The 21,276-nt window shown below is 40.7% G+C and overlaps 1 protein-coding gene and 2 long non-coding RNA genes across 11 annotated transcripts in view; 2 read left to right on the forward strand and 1 right to left on the reverse strand.

The window, feature by feature from the left end:
* P4HA2 (prolyl 4-hydroxylase subunit alpha 2) overlaps positions 1–4,274 on the forward strand; it is a 36,270-nt gene extending 31,996 nt beyond the window's left edge. For 5 of the 8 annotated variants that reach the window (XM_033181308.1, XM_033181304.1, XM_033181311.1 and 2 more), the window contains 4 exons: positions 664–732; positions 1,121–1,217; positions 1,339–1,478; positions 3,050–4,274. In XM_033181308.1, coding sequence (XP_033037199.1) covers positions 664–732; positions 1,121–1,217; positions 1,339–1,451 — 279 coding nt within the window. In that variant the 3' untranslated portion in view covers positions 1,452–1,478; positions 3,050–4,274. The remainder of the gene's footprint in view (positions 1–663; positions 733–1,120; positions 1,218–1,338; positions 1,479–3,049) is intronic. The other 3 variants (XM_033181310.1, XM_033181309.1, XM_033181312.1) reach the window with 1 other exon arrangement.
* LOC117065901 lies at positions 3,331–10,929 on the reverse strand. The gene is made up of 3 exons (XR_004430083.1): positions 10,718–10,929; positions 8,412–8,490; positions 3,331–3,877 (listed from the first exon to the last, which is right to left on the reverse strand). It is a non-coding gene; the product is annotated as an uncharacterized LOC117065901 (long non-coding RNA).
* A 3,566-nt stretch (positions 10,930–14,495) lies between these two features.
* LOC117065902 overlaps positions 14,496–21,276 on the forward strand; it is an 85,765-nt gene continuing 78,984 nt past the window's right edge. For both annotated transcript variants that reach the window (XR_004430085.1, XR_004430084.1), the window contains exon 1: positions 14,496–14,625. This is a non-coding gene — a long non-coding RNA (uncharacterized LOC117065902). The remainder of the gene's footprint in view (positions 14,626–21,276) is intronic.

Below are 21,276 nucleotides of genomic sequence, written 5' to 3' on the forward strand. Positions count from 1 at the left end.
AAGTAAGAGAGCCATATGGGAAAGAAGTAGTACTTTGGCCATGAGTCAAGGCATGCTCTGTGGGCATGAGTGCAGCCTTGCTAGTGTGGAACTTGTGTTCAATGTAGTTTAAGGCGTTACCATGGGAGAAAGCAGGGCCTCTAGAAACACAGTGCCCCACCTTCCCACTCAGGTGGCCCCAAGAAGGGTGGCTACTCTGGTGAAGTCTGACTAGAGCAGCAAACTACAAGAGCCAGAGAAACAGAGCTGCAGTGGGGACTGCACATAGTGTGGGAAACAGTAGGGAGCTCCTGGTCAGGGCACTTTGCTGAGTACAGTGGCTTAGGCAAGGCCAAGGCTAGATGGGAATTCAAGGGGTGGGGGTCAGAACAGGCATTTTCTAAGTACAGACTCAGATTATTTTCATCCAAGGACAGCCCGGATGTGGGTCTTCTGTGGGCCTCAACTCTTGAACACTCATGACATGGAGACTGTTCTAATGAATCACACTGATTAGGCATGGGAAAACCTTTCTTGGCTAACGGGCTGGCCATGGAGCAGACTCCAAGCAGTGTCACTGATGCTCAGAGGGGGGTGATCTGTACACTTTGTCATGTCCTTTGTGGCTCAGTTGCTCTGAGAGCCTTGCTTAGGAGGACCAAGCTCTATGTCTTATATTTCCAGATGAGTGATGTAGAAGCTGGTGGTGCCACCGTCTTCCCTGATCTGGGGGCTGCAATTTGGCCTAAGAAGGTAAGTTCTGATTCTTGTGGGTCAGAGGTTGAAGCAAGGCTCAGACTTTACTTTGTCCATGTCCCCCAGTACCATTACCTGGCCTGCCTGATTGTCACTGTGATGTGCCTTAGCCCACCTGGAGTCTGATCTTGTAGCCTCAGCTTCTCCCTGGGAAGAAGGGACAGGGAGGGAAGCCCCTTCAGGGGCGGGTGAGTTCCCAGACTTCTACTCCAGAAAGGTAGGTGCTTTCTGGGAAAAGTCTTCTGCTAGAGTCTCAGAGCCCTGTCCCCCGTCCATGGGAAAATGAGGGTGTTTCTGCTCAGGGCAGAGCTTCTGTGATGCTTGTGGTCAGGTCCCTGAGCACAATCTCTAAGAATGTGTTCTGAAAAGACAATCTTTTTCCCAGGGTACAGCTGTATTCTGGTACAACCTCTTGCGGAGCGGGGAAGGTGACTACCGAACAAGACACGCTGCCTGCCCTGTGCTTGTGGGCTGCAAGTGGGGTGAGTGTCTTAAGGGGTGGTGTTGGTGTTGGTGGCCTCAGCTTGGGTTTTGCTTACTGGCCTTAGATTCTGAGCTGGGAGATAACTGCTGCCAAATTGCAGAGATTGTCTCCCTTCTTAGGTTTTTTTCTGCTGTTACTACCATCCAGCCATGTCATGTCCATGCACCCGGTAAATGCCAAGGCAGCTGGTTGGAAACACTTGGAGATACACAGGGAGCTGAAGAAGGCCTGAGGACGAACAGCTGCATAAACACCATAGGTCCAGGACCCTCTGGCAAGGCTTCTGGGGGAGCAGAGTGGAGAGCTGGAAGCAGTGAGGAGAAAGAGTGTCTCAGGCGAACAAGGCCCATATGGATGGAGGCACAGGCTTAAACCAGCCTATGGGTGTGGGGACAGGCTCCCTTGTCACTTGAAGAAAGGGAGACCTGTGGCACAGGGGCCAGGAGATGAGGCTGGAGGCTGGGACCAAACTGCAGAGGCTCAAGCCTGAGCTTTATCCTGGGAGCAGTTGTGTGAGCCTCGGAGAGGCTTAAACCAGGATGTGACAGGAAGTGTTTGCTAAGGAGATGAGTGTGTAGCCCCCTTGGAGAGTTTTGAAGATAAATAGTGATGGATTCACAGATAATTAAGCAAATGAAAAAGAAAACAAGGCAGTTGCTGAATTCAGGGGAAAAAAAGTTGTACAAGAGATAAGTATAAACTACTAGATGGCTCAGGCGTAACACTTACATGATATAGTTATGTACACACTGAGTATTACTTTAAAACTTATGATTTACCTGTACCGGAAAGATGGGAGGGGATAAGTATATGTTTTAGGGGTAGAATAAAAGAATTTCAAAGTTGAAAGTCACGGAATAGAACTATAAGCATGTTACCTAGAAAAATGAGGTTAAATATCAGAAGAAACAGCTAGAGGAGTTTAATGTTCCCTGGGAGTGGGGATTAGGGATGGGAAGGAGAAGCTTCGGAGATTGCTGTTTATCATTATAAGCCTTGTGACAATTTTATTTTTTTCAATTAAGTACATGTATTACTTTATATTTTAAAAGTTCTGTGACTTCAGTAGTGCATTGAAATAAAATTTTGATTCATTATGAGAGAGTCTGTGAGGAACAGAATCATGGTTCCTGTGTTTTTGAAGATATGGCATGGGGTGACAGTGCTGGCGGCAGCTCTGCTGCTCTTGTGCCCATGGCATACAGACTGGATCTGCTGGTCCACGGCTCCTGAGGTTAACATCAAAGCCCTCTGCAATGCTGACAGGCTTCCTCATCCTCACATCCTACCTCTCAGTTTCCACCTGCCACCTCCCAGTAATATTAGGCTTCTTGAGTCCTCAACACGCGTCAGGGTGGCTCCTGCCTTGATTACTTTCTCATCCTGTTGTCACTCCTGGGACCCTCTTGGTGAGAGAACCATCTGGGTATGTCCATCTTCTTCCCAGGATAACTTCTATTTAACTTTATATTCTAGCCCTAGGATTTCCTCTTCCCTCTAAGAGCAAGAAATGTGTGCACGTTGCCATGGGAATAGAGCCAAAGGGCATCGAAGGTCATGGGCATCAAAGGGCATGATTAGATGCTCTTTGGTGCTATTCCCATGGCAACCTGCACACATGTATCTTGTCCCGCTGGCAGAATTTCATACACTTACCTGTTTACATGTATCTTCCTCACCAATTCATTAGCAAATTGAGGCCTGAGATCATGTCTTGTCTTATTTGTGTCTGATTCCAGGGCACAGTGCAGGGGTCATCATGAAGGAGTCATTCATTCAGGCTACTAAACTGACCAATAGGATTGTAACATACTTGCTTTCTTTTCACAGTCTCCAATAAGTGGTTCCATGAACGAGGACAGGAGTTCTTGAGACCTTGTGGATCAACAGAAGTTGACTGACATCCTTTTCTGTCCTTCCCCTTCCTGGTCCTGCAGCCCATGTCATCTTCAAGTTCAATGTGACAGACACCTTTGTATGTTCCAGTTTCTATCAGGCTGGTTTTTGGAGAAATGAATGTTTGTCTGGAGCAGAGGGAGACCATATTAGGGCGAGTCCTGTTTGACTGAAGTCCCAGCCCTTCCGTTCAGCCTGTGCCATCCCTGGCCCCAAGACCAGGATCAAAGTGGCTGCAGCAGAGTTAGCTGTCTAGCGCCTAGCAAGGTGCCTTTGTACCTCAGGTGTTTTAGGTGTGAGATGTTTCAATGAACCAAAGTTCTGATACCTTGTTTACATGTTTGTTTTTATGGCATTTCTATCTATTGTGGCTTTAACCAAAAAATAAAATGTCCCTGCGAGAAGCCTTAAAGAGCCTTACTTGGAGTATTTTTAAGACTGGAAGCTTTTACCAGGTTCATCATTTCCTGTGCATTGCCTCCATGCAGGCAGAGTCTGGATCATGAATGCTTTAGTAACAAAGCCATCTTGGGTCTTGGATTTGAGACCTGGTTTCAACACTTGTGTCTCCTCTAAGTGTCAGTGTCCTTTTCTGGAAAGTGGGGTAAATAATTTCTCTTTGTCTCCCAGAGAACATAGCACATGTGTTCATGATTGTAATGCTGTTATAATGTGTAATTTATTTTTAAGTTTTGAGATAAGAATTGTTCATGATACATAGATGTATACTTAAAAAAAAAAAATGAAGGTGAGCAGGAGCACCTGTGTCAACACCAAGTTAGAGAAGAGAATGTTTTCAAGTCAGTACCTTAGGAGCCCCTTGGAAACCCCTCCTAGATCACATCTCCTTCACTGCCCCCAGCACTTTGGAGATAACCATTGTCTAGTGATGTGTGCTACTTGTTCCTTTGCTTGTCCTTATAGTTTTACTGTCCATGATTAGATTCCTAGATAAGTAGTTATTCTGTTTTCCCTGATTTTGAACTTCTGCTAATAGAATCAGAGTAAATATTTTTGGGTATGTGACTTCTTTTGTTCAACATTGTTTTAAGATTGATCCGTGTCGTGTAGCTGTAGTTTGTTTTAATCTTTATAGTACAGTTTTGTTAATGTTTATTGTAGGACTGTACCATAATACAGCCAGTATGCTGCTGATAAACATTGGAATTGGTTTCAGTCTTTGTATATTGTGAATAATGCTGTGATAAACATTTTTATACATGATTCCTGCCACACATATAAACACACATTTCTGTAGGATATATATGTAGGAGTGGAAATGTGGAGTCTTAATGGTGTTCCAACTTTGCTAAATAATGTATTCCAAGGTCGTTATACACATTCTCACCAGGAGTAAATGAGAGTTCTTATTACTCCAACCTTTTCCAATATCTAGTATTTTCATACTTTTGCATTTTAGCTAGCTTGGTATGTTACGGACTAAATGTTTGTGTCCCCCCTGCCCAAATTCATATGTTGAAATCTTAACCCCCAATGTGATGCTATTAGGATGTGGAGCCTTTGGGAGGTAATTAGGTCATAAGCCTGGAGCCCACACGAGTGGGATTAGTGACCTTATGAAGAGATCCCAGAGAACTCTAGCCCTCTTTCTGCCATGCGAACACACAGCAAGAAGATGCCTGTCTATGAACCAGGGGGCTCTCACTAGAAATAAACCTACTAGCATCTTGATCTTGGACTTTTCAGTTTCCATAACCATGAGAAATCAATGTTTTTAATTCAATGTATGGTATTTTATTATAGCGGCTCTACCTAAGACAGTACATGTATAGTATCTAACATTGTTGATAATGTTGAACAACTTTTCATGTTATTAGTTATTAGGTTTCTTCAAGTCTTTTTGATTCATAGAAATTTAAAAATATGTACACAAGCTCTTTGTTATATATTTTGCAAGTATCTTCTGTGGTTTGTCTTTTTACTATTTTCTGTCTTTTGATAAACAGCTTTTAATTTTTATGTCAAATCTATCAAGTTTTTTCTTTTTGATTTATGTTTTTTATGTCTTATTTGAGAAACCCCAAGATCATGAGGACGTTTCCTGTGTTCTCTTCTGAAAGCTATATAGTCTTTGTCATTAATTTTATCTTTATACATGGTATGAAGTGTAAAGGTCTACTTTTAGTTTTTTGCGTATTTTATTAGGATAGGATGGGCTTTTGCTATAGTGATAAATAATCCCCAAATCTCAGGGGCTTAATATATAAAATTGTCTCATGCAAAAAACCCCTGGGTCTAAGGCAATTGCTATCTACTGCCATCTAATCTCCCTCTAGTGGCTTCCATGGGTAGACCCTAACAGGAAGCCAGCTGATAAGGGAGGGAATCTGGGAAATGTGGTTTACAGAGTGGCAGCTACAGTAGAACAGTAGAGACTACAAGGATGAGCTTGCAGCTGAGAACGGAAACATGACTGGCACACTAGGTTTTTTCTTTTCCTGTTTGAGACTTTTTTGGCTTCTTGAATTTGTACAATGGTATCTTTAATCAATTTTGGAAAATTAAATGATTTTCTCTTTCAGCATTGTCTGTTTCTTCTGTAACTGATTAATTGTAAGTTGGATCATATCATGATATTATCTCTTAATCTGTCTTTCATATTTTTATATCTATGCTATATTTGGGGAGAATTTTATACTTGTTTTGTACAAAGTTCACTAATTCTGTCTTCTGTCGAGTGCATCCAGGAGTCTTTGTTTAAGGACTTTAAAGATGTAATTCTTTGTTTTCTGGCTTATACCATTTCTGTTGAAAAGTCGCTATCTGGTCCTTTGTTGTTCTTTTGAAGGTAACTTTGCCCCCACCTGGCTGCTTTAAAGATTTTTTTCTTTTTGGTTTTCAGTAGTTTTACTATGGTGTACTTAGTGTGGGTTTCTTTTTCTTTTCCTGCTTGGCATTTAGCTTCTTGAATTTCTGGGTTGATGTCTGATCAATTTTGGAAATTTCTCAGACATTATATCTTCAAATATTGTTTCTGTCCCATTTTTTCTCTATCTGCTCTGAGACTTCAGTAATCTGAATGTTAGAACTTTTCATAGTGCTCTATGTGTCTCCTTTTCTGTGTCTCTCATGCTTTTTTCCTTGTGTTTCGGACTAGATATTTTCTATTGATCTGTCTTGGAATTCATTTGTTACTTTTGCTGCTAAACCCATCTACTGAGTTCTTAATTTAATTTTTTTTTTAATATTTCTCAGTTCTAAAATATCCATTCATGTCTTTTTTTTTTTTTTTTTTTCTTGAGATGGAGTCTTCCTCTGTCACCCAGGCTGGAGTGCAGTGGCAGGATCTCAGCTCACTGCAACCTCTGCCTCCCCGGTTCAAGCAATTTTCCCACCTCAGCCTCCCAAGTAGTTGGGATTACAGGCATGCGCCACCACGCCCAGCTAATTTTTGTATTTTTAGTAGAGATGGGCTTTTGTCATGTTGACCAGGCTGGTCTTGAATTCCTGACCTCAAGTGATCCACCCGCCTCGGCCTCCCAAAGTGTTGGGATTATAGGCATGAGCCACTGCGGCTGGCCCATTCATGTCCTTTTAATGGATTTTAATTCTCTGGAGAATCTGTCTTGTTTTCTCTGTGTTTTTCTCGGACTGATAAATCAGTTGTGTGAAATTTTTTGTCTGATAACACCATGATTTTGATTTTCTATGGCTCTCTTTCTATTGTCTTTTTCCCTCCTTAGTTTCTGGTTGTTTGGTCCACTCTGTTGATATGCCTGGTAATTTTTGATTGAATGTGTATGACAAATTGTAGAGCCTCTGGATGGATAACCTCCTGCACAAAGGACTCACCCTTTCCTCTACTCTGCAGAATGGGGATCAATCACCTTAATCCAGCAAGGATCTGAGCTGACTTAATTAAGACTGGGTGGTAGTTTTCTTAAGACTCTAACTCTGATTTACCCTTACTTCCCCCGGTATAGGATGTAGTCCTCCAGGATTTTCTAATTGAGAGCCTAGTGTGTTCACTGGATCTGTTCCCACTGGCAGTTCCTCAACTCCAATTCTTGTCTTCTTAGTACCATACTCGGCCCAAAAAATTTATCCTCCTTTTCAAAGAATTTGAATTTTTTTTATCTAAGCAGATCTTTTTTGCTTACCTTCTTAGCCTTCCATTCTGCACAGCATCAGAATTCAGAAAATGCCTCACTGGGTAAACAGGCTGAGTGTCTGGCCAAGTTCTCCACTCCTCCCTCTTATTCAATATTCTGAGAAACTACTGGCTAATTTTGGTTTTTCAATGCCCCTTGACACTGTCAAAAATTCTTTTGGTTTCTCTGCCTCTTAGTAGTTGCCCATTGCTCTGGATCCTCATTCTTACCCCATGGCTACAATCAGTAAATTATTATTATTATATGTTTTTTGAGATGGTGTCTGGCCCTGTCGCCCAGGCTGGAGTACAGTGGCGCGATCTGGGCTCACTGCAAGCTCGGCCTCCCAGGTTCACGCCATTCTCCTGCCTCAACCTCCCAAGTAGCTGCGACTACAGGTGCCTGCCACCACGCCTAGCTAATTTTTTGTATTTTTTAGTAGAGACGGGGTTTCACTGTGTTAGCCAGGATGGTCTCAATCTCCTGACCTCGTGATCCTCCCACCTTGGCCTCCCAAAGTGCTGGGATTACAGGCATGAGCCACCGTGCCCGGCCAGTAAATTATTTAAGGATAAAAGAGACTACGAACTTTTGGCTCACCCACGAGATTTATCCTTCTTCAGGATCTCGATGCTCAAACTCTTTTTGCTTCAGCAATTCATTGATGTCTTCCAACAATTTTAAGATATTTTATTCAGCTTTATTCATTTAGGAATGAAAATTGGTCTACCATAAGCTATTCTATCTTGGAAGTAGAAGTCGCCTATCCATTTTTTTTAAAAATTATTTTTATTATAAAATACTGATACAGAAAACCTTATCTTTGTTATCTTCCTTTGTTATCTAGTATAATAAGATGCTCCACACTCATCTTGAGCATTTCTCACATTAAGCATGGAATCAGCCATTAAAGAATCTTATTATATGTTGATGTCTGCCTGTCAATCCCAGCATGGTCCTGGGAACAAACATGGGATAGCTTCTACCTTAGAGACAGGGCATTGCTTTCAGCAATCCTTATTAATTTAGCTTGGCAATAATATGTTCACTAGGGCAGCGAAGAGTTATTGAGCATTTCATTATGCATTTGGTACTGTGCTAGGGATGTTACAGTCTGTTATTGCATTCAGCAACTTTTCAGAATGAATAAATAAGCAGAACGTCAGAAAGGTTAGGTAATATACCTGAGGTCACATGAAGTCTCATTGCTGGTAAGTGGAGGACCTGGCAATGAAACTCTGGCAGCTTCCAAAAGCCTTTGCTCTAAAACAAAATTTGTATTTTTATGCATTTAACAGTTATTAAAGATTTGATGGGGAAACATAAGGACTGTCTTTACCTTTAAAGAATTCTGAGCAATGGAAGGGACTCATAAATAGATGTGTGAAATGTGAGAAGTCTGATAACAGAGAATGTGCTTGAGGAGCACAGTGGAGTGGAGGTCTACTTTAACAAGAAGTTGGCACTACAGTAGGCACCATTAGAGCTGGGTCTTGAAGTATGAGCAGGAATTTGTTTACTGTGCTATCCTAATTTAAAATACATGCACGTGGCTTAAATATAAGGGACAAAGGAAATTACCCTAAAATAGTTCCTGGCCCACCTTACTGCCCACTCCTAGTCCCCCTTCCTAGAGGAACCTTTTCCAATTATCTTTGTTTTAATTTTTTCTGGCTATAAAATGCTTATAAAATGCTATTCCTTGATTTTTCCACTTCATAAATTTGAGGGGTGATCATTTAGTTTATATTCACTGTCTCTCCTGGTACCTCCCCCTGCTTTTGCCATTTTTTGATAGTTATATTTTGTATAGTCCTCTCTTGTTTGCCTGGCAACATAATTTTTTTGTTTGGTTAAAACTAAGATGGTGAGATGAAGATCTAAACTAGAATTTTGCCAAACAAATGATCACTATTCTCTAGCCAAGTTGACATATAGAATTAAGTATCATACACCCTTTTGCCTCCCAACTACTGATCAGTTATACTTTGGACATTATTTTAGTAGCCATGGTACGTTGCTTCTAAAAGTTAAAAACACAAATGTTATGTTACTTAATTTAGTTGAATTAGTCATTATAATGTTGATGTAGCTAATCATTAAAAGGAATTTGTGCCTTATTTGACTAATAGAATTCAAAATGAATTTGTAATGTATATAATTTGCTAGGGCTACCATAACAAACTACCACAGAATGAGTGGATCAAACAAAAGAAATTTGTTTTATTACAGTTCTAAAGGCTAGATGTCTAGAATCAAGGTGTCAACAGGTTGTGTTTCTTCTGAGGCCTCCCTAGCTGGCTTGCAGATGGTCACCCCTTGGTCTGTGTGTTGACTATGTCATGTCGGATTAAAGTCTGCACATATTAACTCATTTTACTTTAATTATGTCTTTAATGCCTTGTCTCCAAATACAGTCACATATTGGGTTAGGACTTTAACACATGAATTTTGGGAGAACACATAAAACTACCAGGAAATCATGTTAGATCTGATACACTATTGAGACTAAAGCAAAATACTTTTCCTTACTCTCTGTACATCAGATATAGCCCATCTTGAACAAATGTGTCTGATTATTAAGTATGTTTGTCTAAGAATAATGTCATAACACTAGAAGTTTTTATTTTGAGAAAAAGGGATTATAGGCTCTTCTATGAAATTATTAATAAATTGAAAAAGATATTGACATAAAATATCTTTGAGGCCATGGATATAATTGGACAAATACAGCAGGTGTGTATTTGTTTCCTAAAATTATTTTCCCCTAAAATGGTTATGCCAAATAAGTTCATAACAAACTACCATAACAAACTACCACAGAATGAGTGGATCAAACAAATGTGCAAAAATGCTGCTTCTGTGAATTCAAATATAATCTTTTTAGTATGTACAAATGATACATAATCTTTTATGAATTCATTGAGCAGTGGAATGTTATGCTTGTTCTAAAAACTACATTAAAAACAAATCCTGAGAGGCATCAAAGTCAAATATGATCAAGGTACTTCACACAAATATGTGTGTCAAATATTAAAAGAACATAAAGTGACACAATATCCTAAAATAGGAACCATCTTGGTGTGAATAGATTACACTTTTTCATGTAACTTGTCTATGTGGGATGATATTTTAAACTTAGTAGAAAAAGGTTTATGAAAAAAAGACTATATACAAAGCTGCATGCTTAATAAAAGGCCTATTCCTTTGCTTATAACAAATGAGAGAAAGTAACTTAAAATTATGTTTGGTTAAAGTAAAACTTTAAAAGAGATATGAATATACTTAAAGAAAAATCAGAAATGTACAAATTACTGAATGAGCATATCAATTATTGTGGGAAAAGTTTGTTGAATAGAAATTAAAGAGATTACAGATGTCCTAGAGATGGAGATATGAAAAATCAAATGAAGTATTTTGGTATTTTTACTTGGAGAAATTTTCTACGAATACATCTGATTAACAAAAAGCAGCCATTGGCTTGACTTACCTCTTAAATAGTCCAATGATTTAAATCCTGTGGCAATTTCATCTGAAATAGGGGTAAATAGCATGCAATATCAATAGTTTGCATGAACAAATGTGACCCTGAAAGAGCCAGTCCTTCAAGATGGATCTCAAGTGGCTGACTGGGCCTAAATGTAAAGCAGAGTTAAGAAGCCATTTGGTGACTAGAGGCAACACACCTATTTTGAGTTCCCTGAAAACCCACACCTCTTTAACTTTGGAACTTTCAGAGCTCACCTCCCTTGCTGCTCAGCTGTATCAACCAATCAGAACTGTGATTCCATCTCATTTGTCTCAATGACCCTGATTGGGAACCAGGGCAGGAGCTTTTGCTATAAAGCTAGAACCCTTCCTTTCTTCTTTGGACCACACCTTCCTTTTACACTGAATGATGTGTTGGACTCCCTAGTTTGCAAACTATTCACTGGAATAAAGTCCCTTTCTTCCAGATAACTTGTTCACATTTGTAATATAAAATCATGATGTTTGTATCCTTTAAAACTGATTTGTAAATTTTTTTTTGTGCAGTCTTACCCAAATTTCAAAATGGTCCTGAGAATTTTTAAACAATACCAGTCACAGTGTGATATAGTTGGGATCTGTGGCCCTACCAAATCTCATGTCAAATTGTAATCTTCAGTGTTGGCCATGGGGCCTGGTAGTTGGTGATTAGATCATATCATGGAGGTGGTCCTTCATGAATGGTTTAGCACCATCCCCTTGGTGCTGTTCTCTTGATAGTTATCATGAGATCTGATTATTTAAAAGTGCGTATACACTTTGGGAGACTGAGGCGGACAGATCGCTTTGAGCTCAGGAGTTCAAGACCAGCCTAGGCAATATGGTGAAACCTCATCTCTACAAAAACTACAAAAATTAACTGGGCATAGTGGCTCACTCCTGTAGTCCCAGCTACTCGGGAGGCTGAGTTTGGAGAATTGCCTGAGCCCGGGAAGTGGAGGCTGCAGTGAGCCGAGACTGCCACTGCACACCAGCCTGCGGGACAGAGACCTGTCTCAAAAAGAAAATGTAGCACCTCCTCCCTCTTTCTCTCTCTTTTGCTGTCTTGTTCTCTTGCTCTTGCTCCTTCTCCAGCCATGTAAGATGTGTTTGCGTCCCCTTTGCCTTCAGCCATGATTCATAGTTTCCTGAGGCCTCTCCAGAAGGGGAAGCTGCTACACTTCCTGTACAGCCTGCAGAACCACGAGCCAATAAACCTCTTTTCTTTATAAATTACCCATTTGCAGGTATTTATGGCAATGCAAGAACAGACCAACGCACCATGGTATCCTGCAAAATCCTGAAGTTAATTAAAAATTATTTAAGATCGTCACTTAGTCAAGAGGAGTAGATTTTGACAATTTTATTGATCAGTTTGCTTCCATTAAAGTCATTGGTATAAAATATTTAAATTTAATGTTAGTTTTAAGATACCACCTTTCAATATTATCAACGAATTTAATGTGTAAAAATTAACAAAAACACGAAAACGTACATAAGGAGCATACATTTTTCGTTTTGCCTCAGGTTTCAATATGGTTTGGCACAGCACTGCCCTTAAGTTTCCAAACTTGGCATTTTGACTCCAATATTAGATTTGCCAGATTCAGCAAATGAAAATACAAGTAACACCCAGTTTAACTTTAGATGAATAACAAATATTTTTTGCATAGAATATATGCATACTAAAAAGTTTGTTGCTTATCTGAAATTTAACTGGGCATTTTGTATAATATCTGGTAATTCTAAAAATAATTATCTTACATGGTTAGAAAAAGCTCCCGGCCTTAGGCCGGGCGCGGTGGCTCAAGCCTGTAATCCCAGCACTTTGGGAGGCCGAGACGGGCGGATCACGAGGTCAGGAGATCGAGACCATCCTGGCTAACACGGTGAAACCCCATCTCTACTAAAAATACAAAAAAAAGAAAAAGCTCCCTACTTCTTGGTACAATGTAACTGTTGTAGCAACACCGTCTTGTCCCTTTGATTGCTGGTTATGCAGATGACTGAAGTGCACACACGGGAAGTCACATGGCTTCTGTGTCACCCTGTCCAGCCTGTAGGTGTGTCCAGTCCTTACCAGGTCTAGGAGAACACAGCAGCCTCACTCCATCTGAGGGCAGAGGAGCAAGCATATTCCCCACTGCCATGACCCTCTCCCCAGCTCCCTCTGCTTCAGTCACACCGCCCCAGTACATTTGTGCTTGTTGGTCCCTCTGCCTGGAAGGTACCTATCCCAAGTAGTTTCTACACTCATTCCTTTCCAGACTGATCAAAGATTACCGTATCCAAAAGGGTTCTTGTTTCACTGCTGTGCTGCTCAGGCTGGTCTGGAATTCCTGGCCTCAAGTGATCTTCCCAAGAGGTTCCTCCCTTCCTACCTTCCTTGGTTCCCTCCCTCCCTCCCTCTCTCTCTCTCTCTCTCTCTCTCTTTCTTTTCTTTCTTTCTCTTTCTCTCTTTCTCTCCTTCCTTCCTTCTTCCTTCCTTCCTTCCTTCCTTCCTTCCTTCCTTCCTTCCTTCCTTCTTTCCTTCCTCCCTTCCTCCCTCCCTCCCTCCCTCCCTTCCCTTTGTCTTTCGACAGAGTCTTGCTCTGTAGCCCAGGCTAGAGTGCAGTGGTGTGATCTCTGCTCACTGTAACCTCCATCCCTTGGGTTCAGGTGATTCTACTGCCTTAGCCTCCCGAGTAGCTTGGATTACAGGTGTGCACCACCACACCCAGCTACTTTTTGTGTTTTTAGTAGAGACAGGGTTCCACCATGTTGGCCAGGCTGGTTTCCAACCCCTGACCTCAAGTTATTCGCCTGCCTCTGCCTCCCAAAGTGCTGGGATTACAGGCGTGAACCACCGTGCCCAGCCCTGTTTTATTTTTTCTTTAGAACACTTATCACTGAGGTAAAAGGTGGGACTTGACTCTAGAGGCAGGCATCAGACACTGGACCAGATTAAGGACTGGCTAAAACAGGGCCAGGGCCAAAGTAGCTTTCAATCAGACAGCCTACCGGGATGCCACATCAATTTGCAGTTGCTATGACAACACCCTGGCGTTAGGGCCCCTTTCCATGGTAATGACCCAAAATGACCCCAAAGTTACTACTCCTTCTCTAGAAATGTCTGCATAAACCTCCCCTTAATCTACATGTAATTAAAAGTAGTTATGACTGCAAAACTGCCCTGAGCTGCTACCCACTGTCTATGGGGTAGCCCTGTTCTGCCTCTTTAAGAAAGTTGTTTTCGTCTACCTCTGGCTTGCCCTTGAATTCTTTCCGGGGCAAAGCCAAGAACTCTCGTGGGCCAAGCTCCACTTTGGGGCTCACCTTCCCTGCATCACTGCCACCCGTTAAGTGATTTAATTTGTGTATTAGTTCGTGGTCTGTCTCCCCCATGGTATAGAAGCTCCTCGAAGGAAGGAACTTTGTTTTTCCACTTCTCTATCCCCAGTGCCCAGAATGGACATTTGGAAAGCATCAAGCAGCCTCTCTTGCTCAGTGGGCACTGAAATGGCACTCGGAGCTCAGTACCCAGATAAAGGACACCAACTCTTCCCCCGCGCAGGCCCCGGGAAGGGGCGAGGCCGTGCGAGGCCACGGGAAGGGGCGGGGCCTCTGAGGACCTGGGGCAGGGTCTGGCAGGGCCTGAGTTTTCTGGAAAGGCCTTTGACCTGTGGGCGTGTGCCTAGAGGCTAGGTGGTGAGAATGGCAGGGAGAGAGGACAGCAGTGGGGCTACAGGGTGTGTGTCTATGGCTGCACTGGCTTAGGGCTGTGGCTGGCCCCTCCCTTCGGACCTGGCCTAGCAGATCAGCCCCGCAAGACCAGCTCGCAAGGCTCCTGGGGCCAGTGGGGCTCTGTTCTGTGAGGCGGTCTCTCCCCAAGGACGGAGCAGACAGAGGCTGGTGAGTCAAGGATGTGCACTGAGGGAGCGCTCTGGGTGCGTGAAATGATGTCTTGGACATAATACCTAAGGCTGACGCTACTTTGAAGAGGTTTGACTTTTGTGAAGTTTCTTTATTCTAAACTCGGGGAAATTTTTTTTTTTTTTTTTTTTTTTTTTGGTAAAGTATTTGGGGATTGTGAGAAGGTAAGTGGTAGGAAAGGCCTTGGGTATTTGGCAAGCTCAAAGTTTTTTGTTTTTAAGGCACTTTTCAGTGTCTTTCTGAAAGTGCATTTATAACAGGGAGGATCAGCCCCCTCCCCACAGCCCAGCTTGGTCCTGCCTGCTCTTACTCTCCTCTGAAAAGTCCGTCTCTTTGTCTTGAAATTTGCAGCCAGCAGATACTCACCAAAGTAATGACCCAAACTGCTTTTGTACTCAGTGGGCTCACACCTGTCATCTTGCCCGCTTCTTTGATTTCAAAAAGCTTAAGGCAAGCTGCTTATGCTAGATTTACTGTCCTCACCTTACATTCTTAATTTTTGGACGCAGAGTCTACCCCAACGAATTCCCTGAAATTGTCTGGTAAAGTGTTCTGGGTCCTCCTAGTGGCCAAACCCAGTAGACGCTGCGGACTTTTTTTTTTTTTTCCTCCAGCGAAGCACTTCGTGATTCGAGTTCTCCTTTATCTCCGGCCTCCCTGGCTCCTTTTCATCAGCCTACGCTTCTCATATATATGTTCCCTAGCCTAGTTTCTGTTTCCTTTTCACGGTAGTACTGTATACTATAGGAGGAAGGATCTTTACTTCCACTACTTTAACATGTATATGTTTATGATTTATTGAATTGTCTTTTTGCACTCAAATCTTTCTCTTGAGTTCTATTTTAGACCCGTATATCCAGCTTTCTAGTGGACATACCCACCTGGACCAACATCTAGAATAGGTGTCACAAATTATTCAACAAATGATCACAAATAGGGCCTGATGTAGGAAAAATACAATTACAATGACTGTTAACCTTTTGGGGTGACAGACCCTCTTGAGACACATACAAAATTTCAGGGTCTTTCTCCCTTTAAAAAGTACACACAAATTTTAGCCTGTTTCAAAGCTCCCTAGACTTTCTGTAGTTCAAGAATTTTGAGTCTTTGGTTAGAGCTTCCTGAAATGATAATGATAAAATGAAAAAGTATGTTTTCATATATAAACATCAGATTTAGAAACTTACAGTGGGAATGCATTGTATTGCGGCCTTCACCAAACATTAACCCTAATTAATCACATCAGGGTGATTTATGGAAACATTGTCTTTAGAAGTAGCAACATAGAATGAAAAATCTGGAGCCCTAGAATTAAAATATACCCCAGCAGACTCCCTGTGGCTAAAATGAGACATACCAAAACCAGAATCTAACGGCCACAGCAAGGTGAGGGCTTTGTCATGTATCCCTGTGTTACTAACTACCATAAGATTTTCTTTCCTGTAATTAAGCAGAAACCAGGTCCTGAAAAACATCACAGAAACAACTACAGCTGGAAATTTCCCATTGACCCTGATAGACTACTACCTGACACCAGCTGACCGATCCCACTGGCTGCCCACCATGGTCCTGCCACAATTCTGATAGCACAGAGGATTGGCCTTACATTCTTTCCTGATAAACAGCTATAGACCTTAAGCCAGCCAGTTTTGGCCAGCTTATAGAGACTGCACAAAAGTGTCTGTGTGCCCAGTAGTTCACCTTTTTGATGCAAAGAGCCAAATTCACCTTACTTTAATGCTAAAACCCCATCCCAAAGTGAACATGGAATGTATGTTACGTATATGTTTACCCACTGCAACATGCTTGACTTCCCTCATGAATATTCACAGATTCCTTCAACATGCTAAATATAATATGTAAGGCTATCCCTGTCAAGCGTAAATACCAGCTTGCTATTCCCTTTTGGAGTACGTCCTTTTGCTTTTCTTGGGAGGTTGCATTCCCCAGTTTGCAGATTGTTTCTTCCTCTGAAAATACAAGTTTTTTTTTCCTTTTCTTCCTCTGTGCATCTCATGGTCTTTTGTTAACGTTTCAAAGAGAGTTTCTGATTAACTGTGGATTGCATGTTTCACAGTCCAAATAGCCTTAGCCTGGTCAGAGACCAGGGCCTGCTTCAGACCATTTCTGGGCGTGGTAGCTCACGCCTGTAATCCTAGTACTTTGGGAGGCTGAGGTGGGTGGATCACTTGAGGCCAGGAGTTTGAGACCAACCTTACCAACATGGTGAAATCTTGTCTCTACTAAAAATATAAAAAAATTAGTCGGGCGTGGTGGCATACTTCTTGATCCCAGTGACTTGGGAGGCTGAGGCAGGAGAGTCGCTTGAACCTAGGAGTTGGAGGTTGCAGTGAGCCGAGATTGCACTACTGCACTCCAGCCTGGGCAACAGAGTGAGACTCTTTTGGAAAAAAAAAAAGAGTGTAATCTGCTCCCCTCCAGCTGGACAGGAATACGGATAAGGTTCTGAGACCGGGTGCCTTCGTAGGAGCCCTGAGTGATCAGGCGGTCGTAGAAGTGCATGAAGTGCCAGGAGTTTCTTTCCAGCAGAACTTTCCTTCTTTGTTTATTTGTTGGGCCAGTGACTTCTCAGTTCCAGAGTTATTGCCTTGATCGTCCATGAGTGCTGTTTTGAGATTGACCCCCACTCTCTCTTGAATGAAATCTATTTCATCTCTTTTCTTCTTGTATTGATATGTTAATATTTATGTTTTAATAAAGGTGAGATCTAAGGAGACATTATCCAGTTTCGTTAAACCCTTCTCTTGGCTGCCATGATCCAACTGTATTCTGGTTTTTCTTCTATCTCTGCCTACAACTTCTCAATACTGTAGTCTCCCGTGACCCTCCTTTCCCAATCCTCAGTTATGGCTCAGAGTTTCTTTATAGCCATTTTTTTTTTTCCCCTGGAGGCTCATGACTTCCAAATACTTGATATTCCAAATATTTGATATGAATATATTGATATTATTAACTCTTGAGTCTTCAATTCTAGCTTTTATCACTTTCCAACTTCCAGCTCCAGCTCTACTTAGATGGCCCACAAGTTCTTCCATTTTAATGTATCCCGAACCAGGTTCATTATACTTCCTTTAAATGGCTCCTATTTCTGTTTTACTTATCTTTGCGAATGGCAAAAATGACTGATCATTCTCCTAGTCTCAGCTAGGAGACGATTCTGTCTTCTTTCTTCACTGTTCTTGGTAACTATTCATGTGAACTTCCTTTTTCACTTTGGCTGGTATTTTTCCCCCACTGTTCCAGGAAGTTGGTAACTTGTTTCTATTTTGCTCTTAATCTTTAGATTTAGAGCACCCTTAGAGTTTAGGTGTATTAGTTCCCGTTTCACTCATGAGAAAACAGGCTTACTTTTCAAATGATTAATTACACAAAGAAAATGTATGTGCATGTTACCTCTAAGCAAATTTAGGCAAAACAGAAATAGAATAAAATGTTACAGTGCCCCCTCCCTCCCATCACTCTCCTATCTCTTTAGCAGTGGTTCTCAGCTGGAGAGATTTTGTGCCCTAGGGCAGTGGTCCCCAAACTTTTTGGCACCAGAGACCAGTTTCATGGAAGACAGTTTTTCCATGGACAGGGGGTGGTGGAAGATGGTTTCAGAATGAAACTGTTCCACCTTAGATCATAGGCATTACATTCTCATAAGGAGCATGCAACCTATATCCCTTGCATGTGCATGCATAGTTCACAATGGAGTTCACTCTGCTATGAGAAGTTAGTGTCGCTGCTGATCTGACAGGAGGCAGAGCTCAGGCAGTAATGCTTACTCGCCTGTTGCTCACCTCCTGCTGTGCAGCCTGGTTGCTAACAGGCCACTGACCGGTACTGATTTGTGGCCCAGGCGTTGGGGACCTCTGCCCTAAGAGATATTTGACAAGGTCTGGAGCCAATTTTGATTGCCTTGACTTAGGGGATACTACTGGAATTTAGAGAGTAGAAACCAGAGATGCTGCTAGACATCTGCAGTGCACAAGATAGCTCCAGCACAACAAAGAATTCTCCTATCCCTAGATATATCTAATGTAAATGACAAGTTAATGGGTACAGCACACCAACGTGGCACATGTATACGTATGTAACAAACCTGCATGTTGTGCACATGTACCCTAGAACTTAAAGTATAATTAAAAAAAAATAAAAAATAACTACCTGTTGGTCACTAAAAGTATATATATACACACACACATATTAACAACACCATCTCCCATGGTTCCCGTTACCTTTACATAGTCTTGTTTCCTTCCTTTGTTCTTAATACCTTCTAAGATGTTATATCATTACTTTATGTTTATTGTTATGGTTCCGGAGATATTTTCAAATTTTTACTTTGTATGGTATGTATTTGGAGCAGTATTCAACAAAAAAAATGTATTTGGAATCCAACTGTTTATTATGGCTGTTTTTAAAAAATTAATACATAGATTAAAAATAAATACATAAAGCTAGCCACATAAATATGCCTACATTTTGTGTTTTGCACTGGTAATCCAAAGGAAAATAATAATAATAATAATTCTCCTGTCCCAAATGTCAGTAGTGACCAGGTTGAAAAACTGCTCTGGAGGTAATCTGTTACACATCATTTTCCATAGCTACAGTGTCCAATGCTGTAACCACCAGCCACATGAGGCTATTTACATTGAAATTAATTAAAATTAAATAAAAACTTCAGTTTCTCAGTGCTATTAACTACATTTTTAAGTGTTCAATAGCCACACATGGCTACAGAGTTAAACAGCGTAGATTGTAAAACATTTCAATTATCGCAGTAAGATTTGTTGGACAGTGCTTTAGGTATATGTCACGCAAGTAGATGTTCTGTTCTACATAAATAGAATCATATTATACATACTGTTCTATAGTTCTATTAATATGTCTTGAAGATTTTTCCATCTAACTATATATAACTAAAATATGTACTAAGTACATATAACTAAATATTTAAGTTGTGATACTGTTCAATTTTATTAAATTCATAAATTTAACTTATAACAGCAGTATAGTTTAATTTTGCCTTTTTTTGAAGTGTATATGCACCAACTCATATAACACATATTCTTTTTATCTAGCTCATTTTACTCAATGCTATGTTTTTAAGATATATCCATATTATTTCTGTGTATCTATAGTTATTCCTTTTAATTGTTTTATGGTATGCCATTGGATGACCATACCATGAGTTGTTTATCCATTTGACTTTTGTGGGCATTTTAGTTTCTTCCAGTTTGGGGATATAATGAATAATTCTGTAATGAATATTCTGTACTTATTTCCTGAATATATATTTTTATGCAGGTTATACATGGGAATGGAATTATTGGTCCATTGAAATTTACTAGATTATGCGACTTTCTCAAAACAGTTGCATTCTTCTTCTTCTTATTATTTTTGAGATGAAGCCTTGCTCTGTCACCTAGGCCAGAGAGCAATGGTGTGATCTCGGCTCACTGCAACTTTCACCTCCTGGGTTCAAGCGATTCTCCTGCCTCAGCCTCCTGAGTACATGGGATTACAGGCATGTGCTGTCATGCCCAGCTAACTTTTGTACCTTTGGTAGAGATAAGGTTCCAGGCTGGCCTTGAACTCCTGACCTCAAGTGATCTGCCCGCCTCGGCCTCCCAAAGTATTGAGATTACAGATGTGAGCCATGTTGCCTGGCCGCATTTTTTTCTTAATAACAATGTGTGAGAGTTCCCCTCTAAACTGCATCCTAAGCAATATCTTTGTATTTGTCAGACTTTTAAAGTTCAAACTTCCTGGTGGCATGTGGTTGTATCCCATAGTTTTATTTCACACTTCTTTGATTATGAATGATATAGAACACTTTCATATATTTATCAACCTTTTGAATATTTTGTGAGTTCTTTTCGAGTCTCTAGACCATTTTTCTATTGAGTTGTTTTATTAATTTGTAGAAAGACTTTATATATTCTGGATACGAGCCTTTTATTGGTTGTATATGTTGCAAAAATATTCTCCAGCTTTAGTGGTTGCTTGCCTTTTCTCTCTCTCTTAATGGTGATTTTTGATTTGTTTTGAGAAATATCAACCTTTCTTCCTAAGATTTTTCAGTAACAGCAAAGTAACAGTGAGAAACTACTGTCAGTTTAATGGATGTAGCTCCTCAGTTCCAAGGTATATAATCACTTAAATATAATCTGGAAAAAAAAACCCAAAAATATTTCTCTAAATCATGGTCTTTGTGAAAAAACGAATTAAACCTTCTCTGTTCTCTCACATTGTATTCCAATTTTGGATGTCACCACCAGTGAGATAACAAATGTCTAAATTTGGACACATCACTTAAATATTTAGAACATTGGTTTCTTCAAACAGTGGGAAAATTCTTGCCATGTCTACCTTATAGACTTTGTATAATGCTATATCAATGCTAGCTGATACTAACTTAGAAGATGATTATACATTTTTAAAAAACTCTTCCTATCCTGGTTCCACAATTAGATACTGACTCCACCACATACTGGATGACCTAGAGCAAGTTAACTTAATGACACTGTGCATTAATTTACTTTGCTATAACAATGGGATAATATATCAATTCCATGTTATTGTTACAGCTATTGTTCAGATAGAACAATTGAGAAAATT

The sequence above is a fragment of the Trachypithecus francoisi genome, unplaced genomic scaffold, assembly GCF_009764315.1.
Source record: "Trachypithecus francoisi isolate TF-2019V2 unplaced genomic scaffold, Tfra_2.0 Lachesis_group2, whole genome shotgun sequence".
NCBI classification, from domain to species: Eukaryota; Metazoa; Chordata; class Mammalia; order Primates; family Cercopithecidae; genus Trachypithecus; species Trachypithecus francoisi.